A 24,887-nucleotide genomic window follows, 5' to 3' on the forward strand; every position below is an offset into this window, starting at 1 on the left:
GCACAGGGACAGGTTGAGCATAAGGTAAACAGCACAGGGCGGAATCAGTCTCTGGTTGGGCTCCTGAAAATGACAATAGTGGAACTGTCAATCATAATCCTATGTGTGTGCCAAGTGCCAGCCACCATGCTGAGCACTTTTCACTGATTGGGTACCGCTCACAAGGGTACCGCCCCTACAAGGTGGGAACTATTATTATCTCCCCCTTAAAGACAAGGAACTGAGCCTCAAGGAAGCCAAGTAACTTGTCTTAGTTGCATGATCAGTGCGTGGGTGGAGTGGGATTTGGTCTCAGGCGGGTCTGGTTCTGGAGCTAGCACCTTTGGCCAATAAGACACTAAAAAGTTAATGCCACAGTGGCTTGCTTTTCCTGTGATATTCTAGGAGCTTCTGGGAGCCCTTCCTCTCCTGCCCTGGACCTCAGACTCCTGGCTCTCCAAGGCTATGGTAGGAGAGCACCATGAGACATGTCTCCAAGACTGACCCTGAGAAGCTCAGCACAAGCACACTTTTGCTAGTGGCCAGAAGTGGCAGTGCCATGCATCCTCCTTCAAACCAGGAAGTGAAACAATCCCATGGAGAGGGTGGGAGCAGGCTCTTAGGAGTCACATCAGGGGGCCTAATGGGACAGCAGAGTTGGGCCCTCTCCCTGCTGGGCTTCAAGGCTCTGGGAGCCCTGGACCAGATCTGTCATGACTGTGGCCTTGGCTATGCTGGGCTGTTGCTGCAGTCTCAAACTCCCTCCTGCTCAGCACCTACCAAGAGCTGGCCCCACGTCCCTTGCATTCTAAGATTTGTTCTTTTAAACTTAGTTGCTCCTCCTGACAACTTCTCAAATCTGCCACAGAAGGAAGTGAGGGTCACTCACTGATCTCATTCAAAAGGCAGGATTCTGGTTTGGGCTATGAATCTCAGAATTCCCCAGGTGTCCATCAAAATACTGGGTGAAATGGTCCAGTTACTTATCATTCAAGCAGCAAGCAGGAGCCACCCAAGATGTCTGGACTGGACAGCCATGGAGGGGCTGGTCTAACCTTCTCACACATGGTGAGAGTAGTACTGAGCCTGGGGTCAGTAGCCAGCGAGGCACCCACAGGCAGAGCACTTTCTCCAGGGAAGAGTTGAGGTCAGTCGGCAGACAGGAGGCTGGGGACAGGTGGAGCTCCCGACTCCAGCTTCCTGCTGATACGCACCCTGGGCAGCAGCTGGTGTTGGCCCAAGTAGCTGGGTCCCTGCCAGTCTCATAGGAGACCTGGGTTGAGTTCTAGACTCCTGGCTTCAGCCTGGCCCAGCTCTGGCTGTTGTGGGCATTTGGGGAGTAATGGGAGCTCTCTCTTTTTCTCTGCCTTCCAAATAAATACAAATTAAAAGAGCAAAAAAAAAAAAAAATTGACCTTCAGCAGGAAGGGGCCTGCTGAGGCAGTGGTTTAGAAATGCTTCAAGCCCTGGGGACCATTCCCACCAGCTGGTCTGCTCTTGAGTATCCCCCCAGAGAACTGACAGCTTTTTCACAAAGCAGCCCCTTCCTCTCTTCCCAGAGACTTCTCCTTGGCAAAGGCTTTCACAAGACTGGGAAGGAGAGCAACACCACAGCCAGGAGGACCACAGTATTCACGGTATTCAGGACTGGAAGGAAGCACTAGGGTTGTTTAATCTACTGCCTTCCTTTCCGAAAAGGCGACACTGAGACGCCCAAGGCCACAGAGCTGGTCTGTGGCAGGCCAGCGTGGGAAGCTCAGACTTCTGACAAACTCTCTTTCCCATCACTGGGGGCTGCTACACCACCTTTCTTCCGAGGAAGGCGACACCAAGCACTGCCTCTCAGCCAGGCACGGGGCTCAGAGGTGACATGGGGGCGCCGTCAGGACCCAAACATGGGCAAAACTCAGGAAACGGCAGCAGCCCGTGTCTGTTGAGCCCTTGCTGGGTGTTGGGCCTGTCACTCAGAGACCCCTCACAGCAAGCACTGAGTGGGCTTTACTGCTAAGCCTTCTTTTACAGCTGAGGCCACAGCGTGTACTCCAGTGGGAGAGCCAGGGTGTGATGGTCCTGACCACTCCTGACCACAGGTTCCCACAGCCACACGCACCTCAGTGTTCCTGAAAGGGGCTCAGGCCTGGCGGCCCCAGGCAGGACCTGCTAGAGGAGCCAGCCTCTCTGGCTGATGAATAGCAATGGGAGGTGGGGCGGGGGCTGGTAGAGGAGGTTCAACAGTGCACAGGGCTAGGGACGTCTCAAGCTGGAGGGAAAAATAAATTGTTGAAAGTCAGCTAAAGTCACCTTGGTAACTGCCACAACACACTCACCCGGAACAGGACATCAAACTCAACGGCAAACAGCTTTAAAGAAATGGAAAAGAACTTAATCATCTGAAGAATTAACGTGGCAAGAGCCCACATTCACACCTCCCACCAGCCTTCAATCACTTGAAACCATACTTTAATCTTTTAAGAGAAAAAAAAATCACAAAATGCTAGATCTGCAGTCCTGGAGCCTGGGTATTTCCGGCACACTGCTTCAATGGAAATGCGGCTGCTCCACACACACACAAACACACACGCAGGAGCCTGGCTTTTTGCTGATTTGTTTTTTCTGGACATCGATGCAGAAGCATGAATTATTTGTGTGGGCTGGGTGAGGTATTAAATCTGCAGCCGACACAGGTTTGCAGTGTTTTGCGTGGTTGTCAGCTTAATCTTAGTCATAAAAAAATAAGTAGTGTGCTCGGCAGCGTGGCCTAATTTCTCAGCTGGGCTGCTTCTCCCTGAGTTGTCAGTGGAGGAGAAGGCAAAGCTTTAGGGCTAGGAGGGAGGGGGTCTCCCAAGGTGGCACAGGGACCGCTAGGGGTACAGGGCCAAGGACATGTTCTAGAAAACAGAATTCCACATGACCTTGGGAAAATGACTTACCCTCTCTCCAAGCTTGGGTATCTTTTTGATAGGAACAAGTAGCAGTGAGGTCACGGTAAGAATGATATGTGAGGACACAGATGAGACATCTAACAGTGCCCAGGATATGGTGGGTACTCGAAATACAACTGATGAATGTATTAATGTGTCAGTGTTACTTGGCTGCCTCTAAAAGTCTATCTGTTCCTCTTGTAAAAATGCCAATGGCTTGCCAGAAATCTGTTTGCCTTTGTCTTGAGCCCAGAATCCAACTGCCTCTAGCCAGGTCAGTTGCCCTCAGCTTAGGAAAGGTGACTCGTGAGATAGGGCTTGAAAGGGCCCCTGACTCCTTGAGTGGACACTGCAAACCCTGGTCAACCACTGGCACCCTTGGAAGGCCTGAACACAGGGCAGTCAGACCCCTTGAGACCTTTGTTCCATAGAGGGAGGGCCGTCTTCCTTTCACCAAGCAGTCTGTCTTCCTGCAATTCTCAAACCACTGGTCCTCAGGCCGCCCAGAAGTAGCTTAATCCATCTTCCTGTGACAGCCTTTCCAATCCCTGAGGCTGCTCTAACGGCCCATCAACAGTTTCTTGTTCCAGGATCTGTGGCCCAACTTTCAACTCCATTCCTGACAAAGTTCTGAAATCTTCTACCCATTCAAGTCACCCTCCCCTGGATTCATTCTGGCTTGTCATGCTAGACTGTCCTGTCTGGAAGTGAAATATCATGGGTGGAAATAAATACAGTGTGTGGTCTAACCAGTGCAGATCACTGGGGGACTATGAGCTCCCTTGTTTGGGACACTCTATTTCTATTAAAACTGTCATCAACTTGTCTACTCTTTGTAACCTCATCACACTACCAACTCACGCCACTACATTCCCTGTCAACGAGCTTTCCCCCCGGCTCCCTCCCATGGGCTGCTGAGGCCCCCCACCAAGTAGTTACTGTGGATTATTTGGAGCTAAGAGCAGAACTCTGCATTATCTGGATAGTTCAGGAGGTTTAAGTATTTCTGAAACCTGACTCTGGCATCCATCATGTTGGCGTTCCTTCTGACGTCACATCACTGACAAAACTGATAAACTTGCCATCCATGTTCTCCTCTCAGGCTTTGATCAAACAGCGAGTGGGACAGGGGAAGGCAGGCAGGCTGACAGACTGACATCATTACTCTTTGGGCATGCTAACTGAACCAATCATAAATCAACCCAACCTTCCCATCCCTGTGCCCCTCATCCTCCTGAATGTTGTCTGGACATTTCTGTCTTGCCTGTGTTGATGTCAGAACACTCTCAAACTGTGTTGCCAAACCTTGCCTAGACAAGGCCCATAGCACTTCCTCTGCCTACCAAGCAGGTAAACTTTCCTCAAAGGCAGTGAGCATGGTCAGGCATACTGGATTTTTTTAAAAATTTATTTATTTATTTGAAAGGCAGAGTTACAGAGAAGCAGAGGCAGAGAAAGAGAGAAAGATCTTCTATCTGCAGGTTCACTCCCCGAATGGCTGCAATGGCCGGAGCTGTGCCGATCCGAAGCCAGGAGCCAGGAGCTTCTTCCAGGTCTCCCACATGGGTGCAGGGGCCCAAGGACTTGGACCATTTTTTGCTGCTTTACCAGGCCCATAAGCAGGGAGCTGGGTCAGAAGTGGAACAGCTGGGACTTGAACCCAGTGCCCATACAGGATTCTGGCACTGCAGGTGACGGCTTTACCTGCTACACCACAGCAACCTCTCCTTTTTAAGATTTATTTATTTATTTGAAAGAGTTACAGTGAGAGAGGGAGATATAGAAAGAGAAAGAGGAGAAAGAGATCGTCCATCTGTTGGTTCACTCCCTGAAATGGCTGCAATGACCAGGACTGGGCCAGGCTGAAGTCAGGAGCCAGGAACTTCATCCAGGTCTCTCACGTGGGTGTAGGGGCCCAAGCACTTGGACCATCCTCCACTGCTTTCCCAGGTACATTAGCAGGGAGCTGGATCAGAAGTGGAGCAGCTGGGAGTTGAACCAGTGCCCATATGGGATACCGGGCTGCAGTGGTGGCCCAATCTGCTGTGCCACAGCACCGACCTGAGCTGGGCTCTTTGACTCCATTTTCCTTTGAGTGTTCACTGCCAACTTGCTGTGCAGAACCTTCCCTGAGAGTGATACTAAGCTCACTAGGCTAGAAAGCTTTTTGTCTTCTGAAACTTTTGAGTCCTTCCAGCTGTCTAATGCACCTCTTTCCCATTCCTGCAAAGATTCCTGATGCCCACTATAACAACCTCATCTGCCAATTCTCCTTCTGTTGTTCTAGGGTACAGCATGAGGATATTTCAAGAAGTTCATGGAAGGTAGAAATAAAAGTCTATTTTGGGGGCAGGTGTTAGGCACAGCAGTTAAGCTGCTACTAACGACGCCTGCATCTCATAGCAGAGTGCCTGGGTTTTAGTATCGGCTCATCTCTCCATTCCGTTCCACTAGTGTGCACCCTGGGAGGCAGTAGGTAATGGCTCAAGTAGTTGAACCCTTGCCACCCACGTGGGAGATCCAGATTGAGTTTCTGGCTGCTGGCTTTAGCATGGCCCTGTACTGGCTGTTGTAGGCATTTGGAAATGAACCAAAGGGTGGGAGATCTCTCTGTCTTTGTCTCTCTGCCTTTCAAGTAAATAAAATAACTTTTTTTAAAAAAGATTTATTTATTTTACTTGAAAGTCACAGTTATACAGAGAGAGAGAAGGAAAGGCAGACAGAGAAGGGGAGGGAGAAGGAGAGGAAGGGAAGGAGGGAGGGGAAGAGAGAGAGAGAGAAAGAGAGGTCTTCCATCTGCTGGTTCACTCCCCAGTTGGCCACAATGGCCAGAGCTGCGCTGATCCGAAGCCAGGAGCCAGAACCAGGAGCCAGGAGCCAAGAGCCAAGAGCCAGGAGCCAGGAGTTTCTTCCAGGTCTCCCACGTAGGTGCAGGGTCCCAAGGACTTGGGCCATCTTCTACTGCTCTTTCAGGCCATAGCAGAGAACTGGATCGGAAATGGAGCAGCCAGGACTCGAACCGGTGACTATATGGAATGCCAGCACTGGAGGTGGTGGCTTTACCTGCTACACCATAGTGCTAGCCCCTAAAATAACTTTTAAAAAATTAATTTTGGTCCGGCGCCGCGGCTCAATAGGCTAATCCTCCACCTAGCGGCGCCGGCACACCGGGTTCTAGTCCCGGTTGGAGCGCCGGATTCTTTCCCAGTTGCCCCTCTTCCAGGCCAGCTCTCTGCTGTGGCCCAGGAAGGCAGCGGAGGATGGCCCAAGTGCTTGGGCCCTGCACCCCATGGGAGACCATGAGAAGCACCTGGCTCCTGTCTTCGGATCAGCGCCGTGCGCCGGCCGCAGGGCACCAGCCGTGGCGGCCATTGGAGGGTGAACCAACGGCAAAAAGGAAAACCTTTCTCTCTGTCTCTCTCTCTCACTATCCACTCTGCCTGTCAAAAAAAATTAATTTTGGTGCAAAATTCTAAATTTATAAATAGTTTTTTCATAATATGCATTTTCAGGGCCAGTGTTGTGGTACAGTGAATTATGCTGTTGCCATATGGGAGCATCAGTTCAAGTCTCAGCAGCTTCAGTTCCAATCCAGTTTCCTGTTAATGTGACCAGGAAGGCAGTAGAAGATGGCCCAAATGCTAGGGCCCTTGCCACCCATGAAGTAGAACTGGATGGAGTTTCTTGCTCCTGGCTTCAGCCTGGCCCAGCCCTGGTTGTTGTGGCCATTTGGGGGTAAATCAGTGGATGGAAAATATCTCCATCTCTCACTCTGCCTTTCAAAAAAGTAAAATAAATGTTTTTAAAAAATGGGGGGGGCAGCGCTGTGGTGTAGTGGGTAAAGCTGCCACCTCCAGTGCCAGCATCCCATATGGGTACTAGTTCTAGTCCCAGCTGCTCCACTTCCGATCCAGCTCTCTGCTATGGCCTGGGAAAGCAGTACAAGATGGCCCAAGTCCTTGGGCCCCCGTACCTGCATGGGAGACCCAGAAGAAGCTCCTGGCTTCAGATTGGTGCAGCTCTGGCCATTGCAGCCAACTGGAGAGTGAACCAGCGGATGGAAGACCGCCCTCCCCGCCCCCCGTCTCTTCTCTCTCTGTGTAACTCTGACTTTCAAATAAATACATAAATCTTTAAAAAAAAAAAATAGGGGTTAAAGTTTTGGCATAGTGGGCAAAGCTGCTGCCTGTGATAACAGTATCCCTATGGGTGCTGGTTCATGTCCTGGTTGTTCCATTTTTAATCCAGTTCCTTGTTAATGGGCTGAGAAAAGCAGTGGAAGATGGCCCAAGCATTTGGGCTCCAGTCACCCATGTGGGAGACCCGGATGAAGCTCCTGGCTCCTGACCTCGGCCTGGCCCAGCATTGGCTACTACAGCCGTCTGAGGAGTAAAACAGTGTATGGAAGATCTCCTTCTTTCTCCTCTCTGTATCTCTGACTTTGAAACAAATAAATCTTTAAAAAAAATTTTAAATAAAAACAACACACATTTTCTAGGAGTATTTGGAAAACTCCCCGCTCATATGTACTAAGATACCTGAAACCACAGTGTTTTTTGTTTGTTTGTTTGTTTGTTTTAACAGGCAGAATGGACAGTGAGAGAGAGACAGAGAAAGGTCTTCCTTTGCCGTTGGTTCACCTTCCAATGGCCGCTGCAGCCGGCGCACTGCACTGATCCGAAGCCAGGAGCCAGGTGCTTCTCCTGGTCTCCCATGGGGTGCAGGGCCCAAGCACCTGGGCCATCCTCCACCGCACTCCCTGGCCACAGCAGAGAGCTGGCCTGGAAGAGGGGCAACTGGGACAGAATCCAGCGCCCCGACCGGGACTAGAACCCGGGGTGCCAGCACCGCAGGTGGAGGATTAGCCAAGTGAGCCACAGTGCTGGCCCGAAACCACCGTTTAAATACTCTTGTCAATGCCTATGTGAGCTTTCCTGGTCTGAAGCTGTTTGTTTTTGAGACAGAAGCATAAGAGAACTCGAGTTAACTTTGTTTTCTCTTGGCCGCTGATTAACATTGACTCTGTCCAAATGACGATACCTCGGGTTTTCTTCTCACTCTCAAAAGAAGCACGAAAATGAAGGCTTTTTGCTGGTCATAGCACTTTTTCACAAGATGCAGTTCTTGAGTTTCGGCTATTCTTTGACCCTGCTCTTTAAAAGGCTGTGCTGGTGTAACACATTTTTCCTTCCAGCTTTTGCTCAAATTCTTCCAAAACCCTGAGCTGTGTGAAAGATTCTCTATATACCTATGCTGGTCTCTGGAGGAATTATACCTACTTTTCGTTTTCAGGGAACTATTCACAATAATGGTATTAAAAAATACCTTCTATCGAGCACTGACTATGGCCCTGGGACTATGTGACTGTGGCTACTCCCTTCACATACTTTGTTGTCTTTCATTTTCTTTTTTTTTTTTTATTAAGATTTATTTATTTATTCGAAAGTCAGAGTTACATAGAGAGAGGAGAGGCACAGAGAGAGAGAGAGAGAGAGAGAGAGAGAGAGAGAGGTCCTCCATCCAATGGTTCACTCCCCAGTTGGCTGCAACGGCTGGAGCTGTGCCGATCCAAAGCCAGGAGCCAGGATCTCCCATGCGGGTGCAGGGGCCCAAGCACTTGGGCCATCTTATACTGCTTTCCCAGGCCATAGCAGAGAGCTGGATTGGAAGTGGAGCAGCCGGATCTTGGACCTGTGCCCATATAGGATGCCAGCGCTTCAGGCCAGGGCGTTAACAGCGCCGGCCCCCTTTCGTTTTCTTAACAGCCCCACAAATAGGTATTCCCTTACTCATTTTACAGATAAAGAAGCTGAAGCCCAGAGCCTTTCACTTAAATAACTAGTCCAACTTTACACAAAGAGCAGACAGAGAGCAGGGGCGCAACCGCAAGTCTCCTGACAACAGCGAGAACGTCACCATGACACCACTCCTTCAAAAACTCCCCTCCCTTTGGAGTGGGGCTTCAGGGCCATGAAAACACATCTATCTTTTCCCTGACCTCTTATAAGAACTGCCTTCCGAGGAGACAGGACATAGCTTTCCAAAGGACATTCAACAGGATTCTGACTTAAGAAGAGCCTCTAGAAATGCAGGTGGATTCGATGTGCACCGTGCCTGAGTAGAGTCACAGAATGCTGGCATTTTGGATTCCTGAGGCCTGCAGAGGGAAAGCACACTGATTTCATTTTAGGTAAGCCAGCATTCTTCAGTCTTAACCAGAGGACCCTCTGTCCACTTAAAACTCAATAAAACGTTAGCACACTGACTTTCACCTCCTAGCAGGATGGCCAGGAGCTCACGTACCCCTGGGCTTGCCTTGGGGCCACTTTTGTGCTTTTCACCTGGATAGTAGCTCACACCATATCGTTTCTTTGCTTTTCTTTTTTAAAGAGTCAAATGGATCCATAAAGTTGGTACAAGAGTCAGCAGTCTTCTCAGTCCTACTTCTCAGAGACGACCACTGTCAACTGTTAATTGATTCTTTCGGTATTTTCCTTGATATTTGAAATAGAATTTATTTCTAATTCCTGGCATTTTCTTTTCAGGCTTTATCTACCGCCTCCGCACTATGGAAGAGGAGCTTTTAGCTGTCTTTCATTCTGCCCTCTCACCTGCCCATTGTCTTAGGAGTTTACCCTATCACAACTATGCCGATGTGGTCTACAGCTGAGCCATGCAGTGCACCATACTTACTTTTCCCCTGTGTCATAACTTTCTCCTTTCCTTGGATTTATTAATAACCATCTTCATTTCCTTTGTGCTTACCACCAATTCAATCCTAAATTACCACCAACGGTCTACAGATACCCCCAAGACACTGAAGCATATCAAGTATCTATGACTTTACCTGCTGAAAGAGTTCTCCAGGCTGTTCCTGAGCTGGCTTCTTCCTCCCATTCTCCCCTGCACCTGTCACTTGGAATCACTCTCCACCTGTACTCCCTGGTACTGCTCGCCCCCTCTCATGCTGGATCCCATTTCCTGTGCCCCAGATGTCTTCCTCACTCTTCCTGATGGAGCATATCCTGTAGCAGATTTCATTTCAGTTTTCAGTGTGCTTCTCTCAGCCAAATGGTCTCCTCTGCCCTGCCTGCCCTGCCCCTTCACAGGTTTCCAGGCAAGCTAATGTACCAGTTCTGCTCCGTGCACTTGGGTGTAGACTTCCAAGGCCTTCCTTCCAGTTATTTCCCCTGTGAATTGACATGCACTTTCTCCACTCTTATCCTCTTTCACAGGCAATACATAATGGTGAAGGGGCCTAGATCTGGAGTCAGCAACCCTGCGTTCAAATCCCAGCAGACATTCTTCCTAGCAGTTTGACTCTAGGTAAGTTACATAACCTATCTAAGCCTCAGCGTTCTAGTTTGCAAAATGGGGACAACAGCAGCTTACAACACAGGGCATGGCGCATGGTAACGTACAGTGAAGACTGCCTGCTTGGCTGCAAGAACCCATCCAGCCCATATTGGCAGCACTGTGAGGTGGTTTATGGGACGGTTTGGAAGGACCCCGTAGTAATACAGGAATTGATCTAAATTTTCCCATTTAGTCTTTACCACCTGTCTATATAACACATTCTAGATTTTCCCTTCTCACTTCATAAGGTGACTTTTTTACATATCCTAACATACCCTCTGCTTCCAGTGTCAAGGTAGAATCTTGACTACTGTAAGATAAACTGTACAGTTCATCTGACTTGCCCTGGCCATCCTACCTGCACTTCACAGACTGACAGACCTTATCCATGCTTCCTCTCCATCCTGGTCTCTTCAAATGGCAAAGTCTTCACTTTTCTGTCTTAGCCCAAAGGGGGTCGGCCACATTCTTTAATTGGCAGCAGGGGCAGAACGGAGAGGAGCTGAATCACTGAGACTCCTTTTAGCCACAAACGATGTCTGCACTGCACACGATGTGGGGCCTGTTCCTTAGGCACACCCGGGGACAGGAACCAGGGCTGCAGGGCCTGCAATTACTCAGAAGCGAAGTGGGTTTGGCCTGCAGAGCCCAGCCCCACCTTTTCTGTCTGCAGTTTGCCTGGAAGATGATTCCTTTTGCTTTCTGATTGCTGATAAAAGCTCTGAACTTTCCAGAGAAAGAACCACTGGCAGGTCTCCCTTGAGGGCAAGCTGGGAATGGGAATGCTGGGTATGGAGCTGAGCTGAGGGGACCCACTCACCTCCAGAGCTACTGTTACATGCAAGGTGGTGTCCACTGGTGATTCTGACAAAGCTTCTGAGAGGGAGAACAAAGGCAACCGAAGGGTGGTGGTAAACACCGCTAACCAAAGGACAAGATGTCACGTTCGATTGGAAACCCTGCAAGGGGAGGGTGACAGACAGCGTGGCTGAAGAAGACGGGGGAGCAAAGCTTGGGAGAGGGTTAGGGGACTCCTGAGTCAACAGGATGCCTCTGGGTCCCGGGGACCTGGACCTGGAGGGAAAGCTGGGCCCTCACTGACCCGAGTGGCCTGCTCTTTCCGTCTTCTGAGACACTGAGTCACCTCCTTTCTCCAGCTCTCACCTTTGAGACTCTCCCTTCCCTGCAGGAGTGACTCAGTGCTGAAGTGTTGGGTGACACTGAGGATCAAGGATGGGCGATAAAAATACTCCTGCTTGTGCAACTCGAGGAAGGCGATGCAGCGTTTGCACTGAGAATTCAAAGCTCCACTCAGGAGCCCTGAGGTTGGGTGTCGACCACAGCCATGACTTCACCTCTTAGGGGAAGCAGAGAAGAATGGAACTGAAAGAGAAATTTGTCCAAACCAGATTTGCTGTGGGGCCCCTGGCTGCCCTTTCCGAAGTGTACTGAGAAAGGCCTGGCAAGGTCCTTCACAGGACAGCAGGGACCAGGAGGACGCTGGGGGCCTGCAGAGCCTGCCGGGGCCCTGCCAACCAGCTCGTTCTTTCTGGGTTTCTTTCCAGTGCAAAGAGCTATCCTTCCCGAGCGTGGGAGTGGCAGAGGAAGCCAATGTGACAGAGCAGGCCCCAGGCTGGCCACTGTGCTGACACAGACCCCTCCGAGCCGGTTCCCCCACACTGCCTGTGTGTGAGCAGGACTGGCTTCAGCCCAGCGCTTCCCCCAGATGGAAACTCTCTTCCTTCACTGAACCTTGCTGGTAGGTGGGATGGAAATGAGATATTTTCTTTTTAGAATTAATTTTCAAGGCCTCATAGGCTGAGTAAAACAAAGTACAATCTTCTCTAAAGGATGATTCCTTGGCAGGTTACAGGCTATTTCAGATGGGAATTCGAGGCAGCAAAGTCACCCTTTCTAAAAGGCCAAACAGATGGGAGCAGACACACTCACAAAAGTAGCAGAAATGTGCTGCATGCATGCGTGCGTGCGTGCATGTGTGTGTGTGTGTGTGTAGGAGGTGTTCCAGATGAGAATGTCACAATAGGAGAATTCATGCTACAAAATCTTAATTCTCCAAGAAAGTAAGGCAAAAGCAACAACAACAAAACCTTAAAAGCTGTTGGTGCCATTCAAGGAGTTCAAGAAACTTGACTTCGCAGTGACGGTGAGTTTACTTTTTAGAGGCCTCTCAACTACAAAGTGCTTCTCCCACAGCCAGGAATCCTCTCCCTCCAACGTGTGTGCATGCACCCATAAGCCCTGGCCCTCCCTAGGCAGGCACATAACCCAGAGACTTCCTAAACAGTCCCAGACCTCAGGCAGTAAGTGAGGAGGAGGAAGTGGAGGAGGAGGAGGAGGAGGTCTGCAACACTGAAGCAGGCCGCACCTGGCACACACACCCTCCAGGTCACTGTGGAGAGGCTGGGGGCTAAGGCCAGACTCCATAGAGCAGTGCACGTCTGGCCAGGTGACCTCACACAGAAAGGAGGCCCAGGGACGCCCTCTCCACTCACCCCAAATCCCTACAGACATTGGCAGGCACAGGCTGTCCTCAGTTGGCACAAAGGGGTTGCTTCCTATGCCTCCCAAACTCACCCGAGCAAGCAGTGGGAAGGGAGGCGCCTGCAAGCCGGAGGAGGCTTTTCTCAACTGATCATCTTGGGAAAAGCCAGATACAAATTTCATGGCTGGAATGCAAGGGTTGTGAAATGCCGAAGAAGCCCCAAAGAGGGCCAAGGACTCTCCTTCCCGGAAGGCAGTGGGAGGAGGGCTGGCAGGCGAGTGGGAGAGGAGCAGGTTACCCAGAGGGCCCGCCTTTCTGGGAAGCAGGAAATAAGTCCCAAGAAACAAAGAAATCCCCTAGCCCTGAGCTAGTGGAGGGGCCAGAGATAGAACAGGAAGAAAACGAGGCCTTGTGTCAAAAACTGATTCTAGAACAAATGAACTGATTACAACCCAGCTCATTATTTCTGGGGTTTGGAATCACCAAGGCTCAAGGTCTGTCCTCCCCGGAGTTAAATAAGCAGCCAACTTCAGCCGTGTCCTCAGTGTCATGTGACAGGTCTCTATTCACGCTACAATTAGTTAGGTGAGTGCCACCTGAGGGTCATTACTCTCTGAGACAGTCTTGTGGGCCTTCAAGAGGTCCCTGAGAATGGGGTAGGGGAGACCACATCTGTTTCAATAGCTGATAGACTGCCCCAAGCTGCTCCACCTCTCAGCTCAGGTGAGTTACTTAGGAGCCCCTATGTGCCTCAGTTTCTTCATCAGTACAAGGGACATAGATACAAGATCATTTACTTCATAGAGCACTATGAGAATCAAGTTAATATTGGGGGGGGGGGGCGGCGCTGTGGGTTAAAGCCCTGGCCTGAAGTGCCGGCATCCCATATGGGCGCCGGTTCTAGTCTCGGCTGCTTCACTTCTGATCCAGCTCTCTGCTATGACCTGGGAAAGCAGTAGAAGATGGCCCAAGTCTTTGGGCCCCTGCACCCCCATGGGAGACCCAGAGGAAGCTCCTGGTTCCAGATTGGCACAGCTCCGGCCGTTGCAGCCATCTGGGGAGTGAACCAGCAGATGGAGGACCTCTCCCTCTGTCTCTACCTCTCTCTGTAACTCTGTCTTTCAAATAAATAAAATAAATCTTTCAAAAAAAAAAAAAAAGTTAATACGGGAAGAAAGCACTCGGAACAGCACCCGGTACAGACTAAGCACCATGCAAACGTCAGCTACTACCAAGGCGGACAGGAGCAGGCTGGCGCCCAGCTGGATCAGCTGTTTGGAACCTCTGATCTATGTGGCCTCTCAGACCATACAGAGACCCACGAAGACTCATGCATCAGAGCACCCCAACCCAGAAAACCTGACTAAAGGGAAATCAGACAGCAGACAAAATAAGGCCTGCGCTGGCTGCTCCCCCACAGGGAGCACAGCAAATGCTGGTGCCAGCACATTTTGGGTCGGCGCTCTCAGTCACAATCCATGTGGTATATCTGAAACGGGGTCAGGTCCCGGAGTGGGCAGCACAGATATTACAATTGCGCCTGCAAATCTGAACTGGGCCCATCATCATCGATCCTGTGGTAACAGGGAGCTACATGCTGAGACTTAAGGGTGAGCTGGAGAATGTTCTTGGGAAAGGAAGAGGAAGAACCATTTTTCAACCAATTGCTAACAAAGCAGTAACCACACTGAGAACCTCAGAGGAGATGTTCCGACTCCCTTCTGACTGTAGATCCCTGCACTCCAGAGAGCTGCCTGGGTCCTGGAGCTGCAGGGAGGGGTGATGACCCCCGAGGGCTAGCCCCTTTGATCTCTTCCCACTCACTTCTCTGTATCTCAGTCAACAGACAAAGGGCAGAGGCCACAGCCTCACTTCATTGGGTTCAGAACTGATGCCATACTGCCCAGTCAGTGTGGATGTGGAACCCAGAGCCTTGTGCCTCCTTGTGATGTCTAGGGGTGCAGCAGCTGGGAGCATGACCAAGACAGGGAGTAAGATCTCAGGCCTGTTTCACGCCTATAAGAGGGGCAAGTGGGGTGTACCTCTGGAGGAGCCCCTCCCTCTGCCCAGAAGCTCTGTCCTTGCAGAGGGAGGCATGTCACAGGAGGAGATTGCCTCCGAGTTGTAGAAATCTGCTCGAGACTTGAAATCCACAATACCTCTGGCCTCCCACCAGTGACAATGAGGTCCAGGGTGAGAAGCCAAGCTCAGGGCATGGGAAGGAGTGTGGCCCCGGGATGGTGTCCAGACTCACAGGTGGAGAGCTTCCAGGTGCCCCCTGACCCAGCTTGGCCATCTGCTGCTGCCAAGGGAAGATGCTGGTGCCTCAAGCCAGCTAGTTCAGGGCAGCTGGCTGGAGTTGAAAGATGCTCTGGAGTGCCAGGGGAGCTTCTCCAGAATCTTTGCTCTAGCAAGAGTGCAACTCTGCAAACTCTGGACAGCAGGTTCACCTGGCGAGCCAGCTCGGGCAGCCCCACTCCCAGAGGAGCTCCCTCCTCCACAATCTGCTCCTGGGATGCAGACGAAACTTTCATCATCAGGTCTCCCAGTTCTCCATTCTCTTCAGCTTCTCTCCCTGCTTGTTAAAATTCCAGGGCCCCTTCAAGGTCCACCTCACGTCATTCACTCTCCTCTAAGACGCCCTCCCACTATACCAGATCCTGCTGACCGACCTGTCTTTTCTGTAATGTACCGTACCACTACCACTTTGGGGGATCATAGCTTGGCAACTGGAGCTAGAACCCAAAGCAGCAGCCACTTGTAGCAAACGGCATCTACAGTCAGACTCAAATCATTGCAAGTTCATTATTTCACTCATGCTCCCCCAAAGGGAGAACCTGGGCACCTCAGACGGCCTCCTTGGGCCCAGGCTTGCTACATGGCAAGTTTATAATAAAGACTTCTTAGAAGAAGCACGGATCACCCTGGTCTTGCAGGATCAGGCGGCCTGCCTTTGAGCCCAAGGCCTAGCAATTTCCTCCCTGGCAGGCGAGGTTCCTGCCTGGGTTGCCAGCTCCCAGGCATCCACTGCCAGCAGTTATTCACTAGAGCTGCCCAGGGACTAAGGGCAGAGGGGGGTGCCCAGCTCCAGCCCTGCCCCCACTTGCCCCCAGTCAGAGGAAGAGAGGTTGACGGGAAGCGGATCTGACCTCTGGGATAGCCATAGTCTCTCCTCAGGGCTGGAGGGGCCCTTGGACAGGCAGCAGAAGCCTGCAAAGGACTTCCCTTCCCTTCTCTGGCCCTAGAGAAGGCAGGCAGGAAGAAGGGCCCCAGCAGCAGGCGTCCAGTGTGGGGCTGGCCAGACAGGGAGGCCCCTGGGGTTGCAGCTATCAGCCGGAGACCAGGCTCCAGGAAGGAAGGAAGGGCAACTCTGGCCGAGGCTGAGATAAGGAGGGAACCGTGCTCAGCACAATGGGCTCCCACAAGGCCAGGAGGCCCCAAGTCAGATTTTGCCCCAACCTGGCCCCCCGCCTGTTCACGCAGTCCATGTAAATATTTACCGCTATTTATATTTCTGGTCTGCTGTGCCCCTCTGAAGTCCCTTCCTACAACCCACAGGTCTGTGTGCTCCAGACCATGGCTGCACTTAGGTCCGGAGACCGTGGGCCCATCCAGCAAGGGCCATGGGCATTGTTCTCCCCCTTGCAATCCGCAGGGAATACCCCCTCAGGACAACACTGTCCCCTCATCCCCGCCCCGGGACACTGGGGAACTTACGGGGCCCGGTCGTGGGTGAGGCCATTCTGCCGCTGAGGGTTGATGGGTGGAAGGACGGGCTTGCTGTTGATCTCAAGTCCTCTTCTCAGGGTCTCTCGGATCTGTTCTGTGTCTGCAACAACACCACTACATTGCCTGATGGCTCTCTGGGCTTTCAGCACCCCCACCTCGCCCCAGACCCCGCTCAGCAGACATGCTGGGGAAAGCTGCCAGTGAAGCCGGTCCTGAGCCTGCTCAGGGCAGCCAGACGTGAGGGCGGAGCAAGTGCAGACCATCAAGGGTGGACGAGGCAGTGCTCTCCAGGAGCTCAGAGGCTGCGGACTGCCATTCTCGTGGAAGACAAGTGGCGCCGGTGCCGCAGCTCACTAGGCTAATCCTCCACTTGCGGCGCCAGCACCCCGGGTTCTAGTCCCAGTTGGGGGGCCGGATTCTGTCCCAGTTGCTCCTCTTCCAGCCCAGCTCTCTGCTCTGCAGCACACTGCTGTGGCCCGGGAAGGCAGTGGAGGATGGCCCAAGTGCTTGAGCCTTACACCCACATCGGAGACCAGGAGGAGGTGCCTGGCTCCCAGTTGGGTTCTTGGGGGTCCCCTAAGGTTTGGCCCTGCTGCCCTTTCCTCTAGGGCCGGGGTCATGGAATGCTGAGGTCATATCCCTTCCTTGGTCTGTCCCAGGCAACTGGGCCTCCCATGAGCTAGCTAGGGTGAGAAAGGAGTCCCTTGGTGGGATTATTTCTTGTAAGGTGTTTTGTGGTCTTTGGGGCAAAGTGTACTAATCTTTTCCCCTGCATCCAGATTTTGATCTAAGACTTACTCTGCAAACTGTAAACACATACAACACAGCAAACTGACATCAGGTGCTCAAAGGGCCGTGCTCAGAGTGGGGAGGGGATGGTTACAAGCTTCTTTTTGGCTACAGTGGCATGGGTTACCTTTATAATTTTTAAAACCTAGTCAAGAACAATTAAATTCTGAGATAATATTATAGATCCCTCCTTAAGTTTCCTCTTTTGTCAAAAGCAACAGAATGATTCTGGTAACTGGGTGCTCTCTTTCTGAATCTCCCACAGATGTGGTACACAGGAAGGAAGGAAAGGGATTAAACATGGTCAAATATTTGCACTAGGGGTTTAAGTTGTCCTTTTCAGAAAGAGAAAACCTTTCACAAGTGTTAGCACATAGGCAGGTGCTATTCAAGGCTGAAGGGATCTTTTTCTTCAAAAAAATCAGAAAAAAAAAAAAAAAAAAAAACAGAGAAAGGAAGTAGACCAAGAAGCCAGACACACACGTACACAAAATAGCTGCTTTGCCTTTGGAGTTGGCTTGGGATATTGGGATACCCTCTGCTAAAAGCCACAACTGTTTCTGCAGCTGAGACCAGCACAGGGAGCTTCCAACAGGACACTCATCTTCCTTCCCAAAATCTCATGCAAACTCAAGAGGTACAGGGTGCCCCACCCACAGCCCCTTACTCTGTAACTACAGGACAGTGCGACGGGGGGTCATTTGCAAGTGGGCCTCACATGATTGATCGCCAGGGCTGGCATGGTCTTCAGGCCAGAACTGGGCCCTGTGTCAATTCTGTGGGTGGCCGTGCTTGTTCTCTTGTACTTGGGTGGACTATGGGCTTTTCCTGTAACTGTTCTAATGCTTCCACTCACATCCGTGACCCTAGATCGCAAGACCTGAAGGTAAAACACAATGGTCCCTGCTGGTGGTGTATTTGCAACACACGCAGGAAAGAGCTATAAATGGGCCAATAAAGCTCCCTTAATTCCACCCTGCTGGAAGACTTTACTTGCTGCTTAACTCAGGCCAGTAAAGAAACTATTGAACAGGCTGTTTTCGTTAAAGACTCATCCTGGAGAGGGAAAAGGGGAGGAGCGGGGCCGGGCCATGGCCCCACCTTTGCCAGAGAGCCTCCGGGGCTGTGTGCCGATGCAGATGCTCCGGCTGTCCTCATCATCCTCGGGGGGCCGGCTCAGGTCATCCCAGGCACACTTGGCGCTGACACCACTCAGGTTAGAGCCGTCTGTCTCGATGCCTTTGTCAACTCGCTCCTGCTTGAAAAGATCCAAAGAGCCAGAGTTCCTTCAGAGAACTGGGGCCCCACAGTCACCACTGCCCTCCCCACTCCCATGCTTAGAGCACGTGTCAAGCCCTCATAGGTGCCAAGGAGGACGCAACAGATGCAGCGCAAGGCTTCTGCTGCTGCGCTGCCTGGTTCCCGCATGCGACTGTCTCTGCCGGCCCCTGCACTGCTGCAGGGGAACCAGGAGGAATGGAAAAGCCAAGGGGAGCTGCTTTTCCACCATCAGCCTTCCAGGACCATGGTTTTCCCTCCTCTTTCAGAGCCCAGACCCTACCCACTCCATGCTGGCCTGTGAAGCTGATGTGGCAAAGACAGGACCCACTTCCTTGAAGAAGGTTCTCTTCCTCCTCTCCTCCCTGATCCTTCAAGAACTCTTTCCTGCTACAGCAGTCAGAGGGGAAGCCAGCTACAGGTGAGGGAGGCCATGTCTGCAGTTCCTCTTCCAACAGCTAGAGGGTGCAGCTGTACAGAGATGTGCCCAATAGCAGAAGCCCTGGTGTCTCCTGGCTGCCACCCCTAACTTGTTTTGCAAAAGACACTAGATAGAGTTCCTTTTCCATCTCTTAGATCGAACAAGGGCCTGGAGGACAGTGACCAACTATAGACAGTGTCCCTACTCCACCCCCAACCCCCTGCCAGGAGGCTCTGCCTCTGTGCAGGTCTTGGCACTGTTGAGTCCAAACACTCTCCAAATGGCCTCGAGGAAGAGCCGTACTCAAAACATCCTTGGATTTTCTGGCAAAATACAGTGCTGAGATGCTGGGTTTTAGATTAAAGGTCATCTAGAAGGCTCCAGCAACCCTGCCCATCCACAGCCATCTGGGCCAAATAAAGCTCCTGTGACTGAGCATGCCAGCAAGGCTGTGTGCTCCCACTCCCCTCATCAGCACCCCTTGCCCTGCTATGGCATCATGGGCACCAAACTGGCCAGTCAGGGAGCTATCTGGGGGAAACTGCTCTCATTTGTTGGGACTTATCACAAGTGTCCCTGCCTAGGACACCTCCTTCCCATCAAGCACTCCCTCCTCTTTCCCAGTGTCACCATCAGCCTGGACAACGCTGGGGCTCTGGTAGGGAGAGGTTAGCAGCAGGGAATGGCTCTGGGTCCTCCAGGTAGCAGCAGGTGAGCCCTTCTTGCTGAGGGGAGAGCCTGGGCTTCTCCCTCTCCACTGGCTGCCCTGAAGCCCTTTACCCAGCTAAGAGCTAAGACTAGATACCTCCTGGCTAAACTGGTCCAGTGTACCTACTTCATAAATGAAAAGAAAGAGTTAAGAGCCAGAGAAATAAGGAGACTGGGTCAGGCACACAGCTTGTTAGTGGCAGAGCTTGGATTGAAGGACAGGAGCAGTTCTAAACTGGACTGACAGCAAAAGCAGGCCTGAGGGCAGCATAAGGGAACGCAGCGGAGTTCACACCTGGTCCACAGAGACTAGGAAAGCAAGCTGCATCCTTCTCCCATGGCTCCCTACTTGCTTTGACAGACACTTGGGTGCTCTGGGTCCTGCGGGCTGGTCTCGAGAGCCTGCAGACCACAGAGAACTATTCTTAGCATGCAGACAAAGGACAAGTTGCTTGCCTTACTATTTCAAAGGACCAGGCTGCAGACAAAGGGCTCAGCCTTCATGGTTCCTGGTTCTTGCATAAGCAGAAGCTACAAGGAAACCAAACTTAAAGCAGAGATAACAGAGGATGTTGGCAACAACTTGAAAGTTTCAGTGTTAAAGGCACTAGGAAGACAGAGGAGCATCATCTGTGAATGAAGATTCATGCCCAAGCCCTCATAGGCGTGCAGTAGAGAACCCGGGGACTGCAGGCAGCGTGTCCATCTGCCACCTCTGCCCTGCTCCAGAAGGCAGCTGCCTGTGGCCTGCCAGAGCTTTAGAGAAGGAAAGGTTCAGAGACAGCACTGCCCTGCAACTGGTGGAGGGGGAGCAGGAGCCACGCCCATGGCAGGCACCTGGTAGGATGCCTGCTGCTCCTGCTCCCTGAGCAGGCCATAGCAAAAGCAGGCATGCTCCTGGGTCTTTCAAAATCCATCCACATGCTGATGAGTGCTTCTTCTAGGACACTAAAGACGGTGAGGCTGTCCAGGTGGGCCACTGTGAGGGGCAGCTGCAGGCCTGAGTGTCTGAAGACTCCTTTACACATGAAGGATGCTGACCTAGCCAGCAGGAAGGGCAGCTCAGTATCTGACTGCTCAGGCTGGAGCATGTGTCTCAAAGGAGGAGCAGGGCCTCAGGCCCACCAGCGCTGCAGCTGGTCAGGGAGTGGTGTCACTTGCACCACTGTCTGGCAAGGGGCGGAGGTGGGGGTGAGAAAGCTCCCTGAAAGTCTGTGTGTGTGTGTGTGTGTGTGTGTGTGTGTGTGTGTGTAAGACTTACTTATTTGGAAAGCAGAGTGACATACGTAGAGAGAGGGTGAGATGAGGAGGGTGAGACAGAGAGGGAAGAGAGAGAGAGAATAAGATCTTCTACCCACTGGTTCATTTCCTAACCAGCTGCAATGACCAGGGATGGTTTAGACCAGAGCCAGGAGCCTGGAACTCCATCTAGGTCTCCCACGTAAGTTGAAAGAGTCCAAACACTTAGGCCATCTTCTGCTATTTTCCCATGCTCATTAGCAGAGAGCTGGATCCAAAATGGAGCAACCAGGACTCAAATTGGTGGCCATATGGGATGCTGGTATTGCAAGCAGAAGCTTAACCTGCTGTGCCACAATGTGAGCCTTGTCTGTGTTCTTTACGAAGGGAAAATTATGGGGCCGGTGTTGTGGTTAAGCCTCTGCCTGCAGTGCTGTCACCCCGTGTAGGTGCTCGTTGGGGGTCCTGCCTGCTCCACTTCCAATCTAGTTCCCTACTAATGTGCCTGGAAAGCAACGAAAGATGGCCCAAGTGCTTGGACCCCTGTATCCACGTAGGAGACCCAGAAGAAGCTCCTGGCTTCTGGCTTTGGCCTGACCCATCCCTGGCTACTGTGGCCATTTAGGGAGTGAACCAGTGGATGGAAGACCTCTCTGTCTCTCCCTCTCTCTCTCTAACTCTGCCTTCCAAATATATAATGAAATAAATCTTAAAAAAAAAAAAAGAAGGGGGAAGTAAAGGAATGAATATTTGGCAAGAAAGCCATATCTACTTATTTTCTTTCATTGCTAGAGATCTAATTTTTAAAGTTGACACATAATTTGCATACAATAAAATTCACCCTTTTAAAATGCAAAATGCATGTGTCTGAGATAGACTTGCCTGGGCTGAAATCTACGCTCCCCTTTGTGTACTTGCGGAATTCAGGGGACAAGTCGCAAATCATGCCATATTTCTACTCAATCACATATCAGGCTCCTCTCTTTTCCCAGGATGAAAGTCAGTGTTATCTGGAAGAGGACTAGGCACCATGTGCTAGAAGGTTTCCCTCACTCAAGACATACTTGCAGGTGTGGATCGATCTCAAATATGGTTTCTCCCCTCCGCATGTCAGTTATCAGCCAGGGGCCGCCAGCGCTGTGGACAAGGAAAGGGGATACGATGGTAACTAAGGGTCTGGGGCTGACAGGCTGGGGTGAAAGCCTGCCCTGTTTGCTGCCCCAGTCCCCGAACACAGGGGAACAGTCCAGGTTACAGACTGTCAGGAAGCCCTGATGGGAAAACCAGTGCTTGAAACAGCAATGCAAAGGGAGCCCCACATGTGGGGTGAAACAGGGACCCCCTCCCGTCGCCAGGCCCCACCCCCCCCAAGGGGCACGTACTCACACAGGCACAGTCCGCAGCAGCTCCAGGATGCCCTGCCCGTTCCACTGCTGGGCTGAGTGCAGCTCTTCGGTGCAGACACCGACAATCTAGGGCGGGGGACAAGATGCCACTGTGCATTAATGATCATCCCTCCCTGAAGCGCAGCCACCAGGCTCTCCTGGGGGACCTCAAGGGGAGAGACCACAGGCAGGATCTGTGCTGGGAGCTGCTGTGTCTCAAATTAGCTGGCACCCAACCTTAGAGGGGGCTGCCGCCTGGCTAGGAGATGGCTGGGTCCACAGACAGCACTGAGGCCTGACGCCTGCCTGCCCTTGCGGTGAAGGGTGAGGTTTCTGGCAGACACAAGGTTTAACGCTAGGCTGAGAGGCGGTTCAGGGAGATGTTCCCACTGTCTGGCATTATAGGGACTGCACACGGTCTGAGACCCTTCAGGCTCGGGACCACGGCCCAGATGCTCCGGCAGTTCTGCAGAGAAGCTCTTCCCTCATCAGGCGCTAAGTCTGTAAACCTCCAGGGAACACCTGAACCTCTGTAGAGACATCCTTATGACCCAAAGCCAGCACTTGCTGCAGCGTGTGTGTGTGTGTGTGTGTGGTGTGTGTGGGTATGTGTGGTGTGTGTGGGTATGTGTGGTGTGTGTGTGTATGCGTGTGGTGTGCATGTGGTGTGTGTGTGTATGCGTGTGGTGTGCATGTGTGGTGTGTGTGTATGCGTGTGGTGTGCATGTGTGGTGTGTGTGTGGTGTTTGTGTGTGTAGGTGTGTGTGTAGGTATGAGTGTGTGGTGTATGTGGGATGTGGTATGTGTATTGTGTGTGGAGTGTGTGTGGTATGTGTGTATGGTGTGTGTGGTATGTGTGTGTGGTGTGGTATGTGCATGAGGTGTGTATGTCGTGTGGTATGTGCATGAGGTGTGTGGTATGTGTGTGTATGTGTGTGTGTGTGGTATGTGTGTGTGGTGTATATGTGTGGCATGGTATGTGTGTGGTGTGGTATGTGTGTGAGGTGTGTCTGTGTATGGGATGTGTGTAGTGTGGTATGTGTATGAGGTATGTGGTGTGTGTATGGGGTGTGTATGTGTGGTGTAGTGTGTGTGTGTGGTATGTGTGTGGTGTGTATGTGTGGTGTGGTATGTGGTGTGGTGTGTGTGTGTGTGTATGGTATGGTATGTGTGTGGTATGTGTGTGTATGGTGTGTGTGTGTGTGGTGTGGTGTGTGTATGTGTGGTGTGTGTGTGTGGTATGTGTGTGTGGGGTGTGTGTGTGTGGGGTGTGTGTAGTGTGGTGTGGTGTGTGTGTGTATGTGTGTGGTGTGTGTGTGTGGTATGTGTGTGTGTGGTATGTGTGTGTATGGGGTGGGTGTGTGTGGTGTGGTGTGTGTGGTGTGGTGTGTGTGTGTGGTATGTGTGTGTGTGGTATGTGTGTGTGTGGTATGTGTGTGTGGGGTGTGTGTAGTGTGGTATGTGCATGAGGTGAGTGGTATGTGTGTGTGGGGTGTGGTATGTGTGGTGTGGTATGTGTGTGGTGTGTGGATTCACAGCCCTTCTGGGAAAGTAGAGTCCAGCTGCACCTGCGGCTGTCTGCACCTTTCCTGGTTCACAAAATACCTTCCCTGTGACCTCACTCCACTAGTCATCCTCTCACACCCAGGCAGCCCCTTCCCTCCCCTCCTGCCACCTCAGAAGGTTAAGGCAGATCATCTGCTGACAAACCATCAGCGGGAACAGAAGATGGAGGGGATCAAAGAAAACCTCCTGCTCCTGTCTTGCCAGAACTTTTCCCACAGGGAAGGCTCCAGGCAGAGGCCAACCGTGTCTCACCTGGAGGAAGGTCACTACCCCAAAGGGTGTCTGCACGGGTTGCATTTGCGGGTCCTCTGTGAGCAGCATGTGCTGAATTCTCGACTCGCTGTTATCCAAAGGGCTGTGCCAAGACACGTGGTCCCCACTGCAGAAAGTGTTCTCTGCGGGAGAGACGTGACAGTCCTCAGTGTTTCAGGCCCTGCACCCAGGCATGGAGCCCGCCTGGAACCTCAGAAGCCCAGGCTGGGAGGCTCCAGCCTCCTGGGGTAGCCCCTGGAAGGAGGCGATACATTCACTCTGGTGGAAGCAAAGCTTGTGGATATTTTCAAAGAACCAAGCAGACCCTGCTTGCCATTCTGTCAGCCTTCGGTGGGAAAGAACAGGCCGCTGGTGTGGATGCGCACAGGCTTGGAAGTCCAAAGGGTCCGGGCATCTGCTTCACTTCCCCAGCACCCTCACTAGTTGCAGAGACAGCACCCATGATCGTGTCTGCTGAGAAGGAATGAAGTGCTCTCCCGTGCAGCCATCTGGCTGGAAGTCCACAGCGAGGCCAGAGCGCAAGGAAAGCCCTTCCCCTTGGAAAGACAGACCGGGATCTCTGGCTACTGAAGCCACTCAGAAGGGAGCACCCTTGGGGTCGGCGCTGTGGCACAGCAGGTAAAGCTACCACCTGCAGTGCTGGCATCCTATATGGGCACCGGTTGGAGTTCTGGCTGCTTCACTATCAATCTAGCTCTCTGCTATGGCCTGGGAAAGCAGTAGAAGATGACCCAAATCCT

The 24,887-nt window shown here is 51.9% G+C and overlaps 1 protein-coding gene and 1 long non-coding RNA gene across 7 annotated transcripts in view; one reads left to right on the forward strand and one right to left on the reverse strand.

The window, feature by feature from the left end:
• The window catches only part of SUFU (SUFU negative regulator of hedgehog signaling), a 120,535-nt gene that overhangs the window by 16,875 nt on the left and 78,773 nt on the right, over positions 1–24,887 (reverse strand). For 3 of the 6 annotated variants that reach the window (XR_016221972.1, XM_017348524.4, XM_089314426.1), the window contains 5 exons: positions 24,127–24,269; positions 22,310–22,395; positions 21,988–22,060; positions 18,379–18,535; positions 16,477–16,588 (listed from right to left, as the gene is read on the reverse strand). Coding sequence is in view for 5 of the 6 variants with exons in the window: in XM_017348524.4 (XP_017204013.3) it covers positions 16,477–16,588; positions 18,379–18,535; positions 21,988–22,060; positions 22,310–22,395; positions 24,127–24,269 (571 nt within the window). In the remaining variant the exon portion in view is untranslated. Of the gene's footprint in view, positions 1–19; positions 9,058–16,476; positions 16,589–18,378; positions 18,536–21,987; positions 22,061–22,309; positions 22,396–24,126; positions 24,270–24,887 lie in introns of those variants that run through there. The other 3 variants (XM_051823539.3, XM_070057303.2, XM_002718581.6) reach the window with 3 other exon arrangements.
• LOC138845314 (uncharacterized) lies at positions 8,956–16,467 on the forward strand. Its single transcript, XR_011382301.2, has 3 exons — positions 8,956–9,090; positions 10,136–10,226; positions 11,822–16,467. It is a non-coding gene; the product is annotated as an uncharacterized LOC138845314 (long non-coding RNA).

This window comes from Oryctolagus cuniculus, chromosome 15, assembly GCF_051225735.1.
Source record: "Oryctolagus cuniculus isolate XC-2025 breed Fujian yellow rabbit chromosome 15, ASM5122573v1, whole genome shotgun sequence".
Lineage (NCBI taxonomy): Eukaryota > Metazoa > Chordata > Mammalia > Lagomorpha > Leporidae > Oryctolagus > Oryctolagus cuniculus.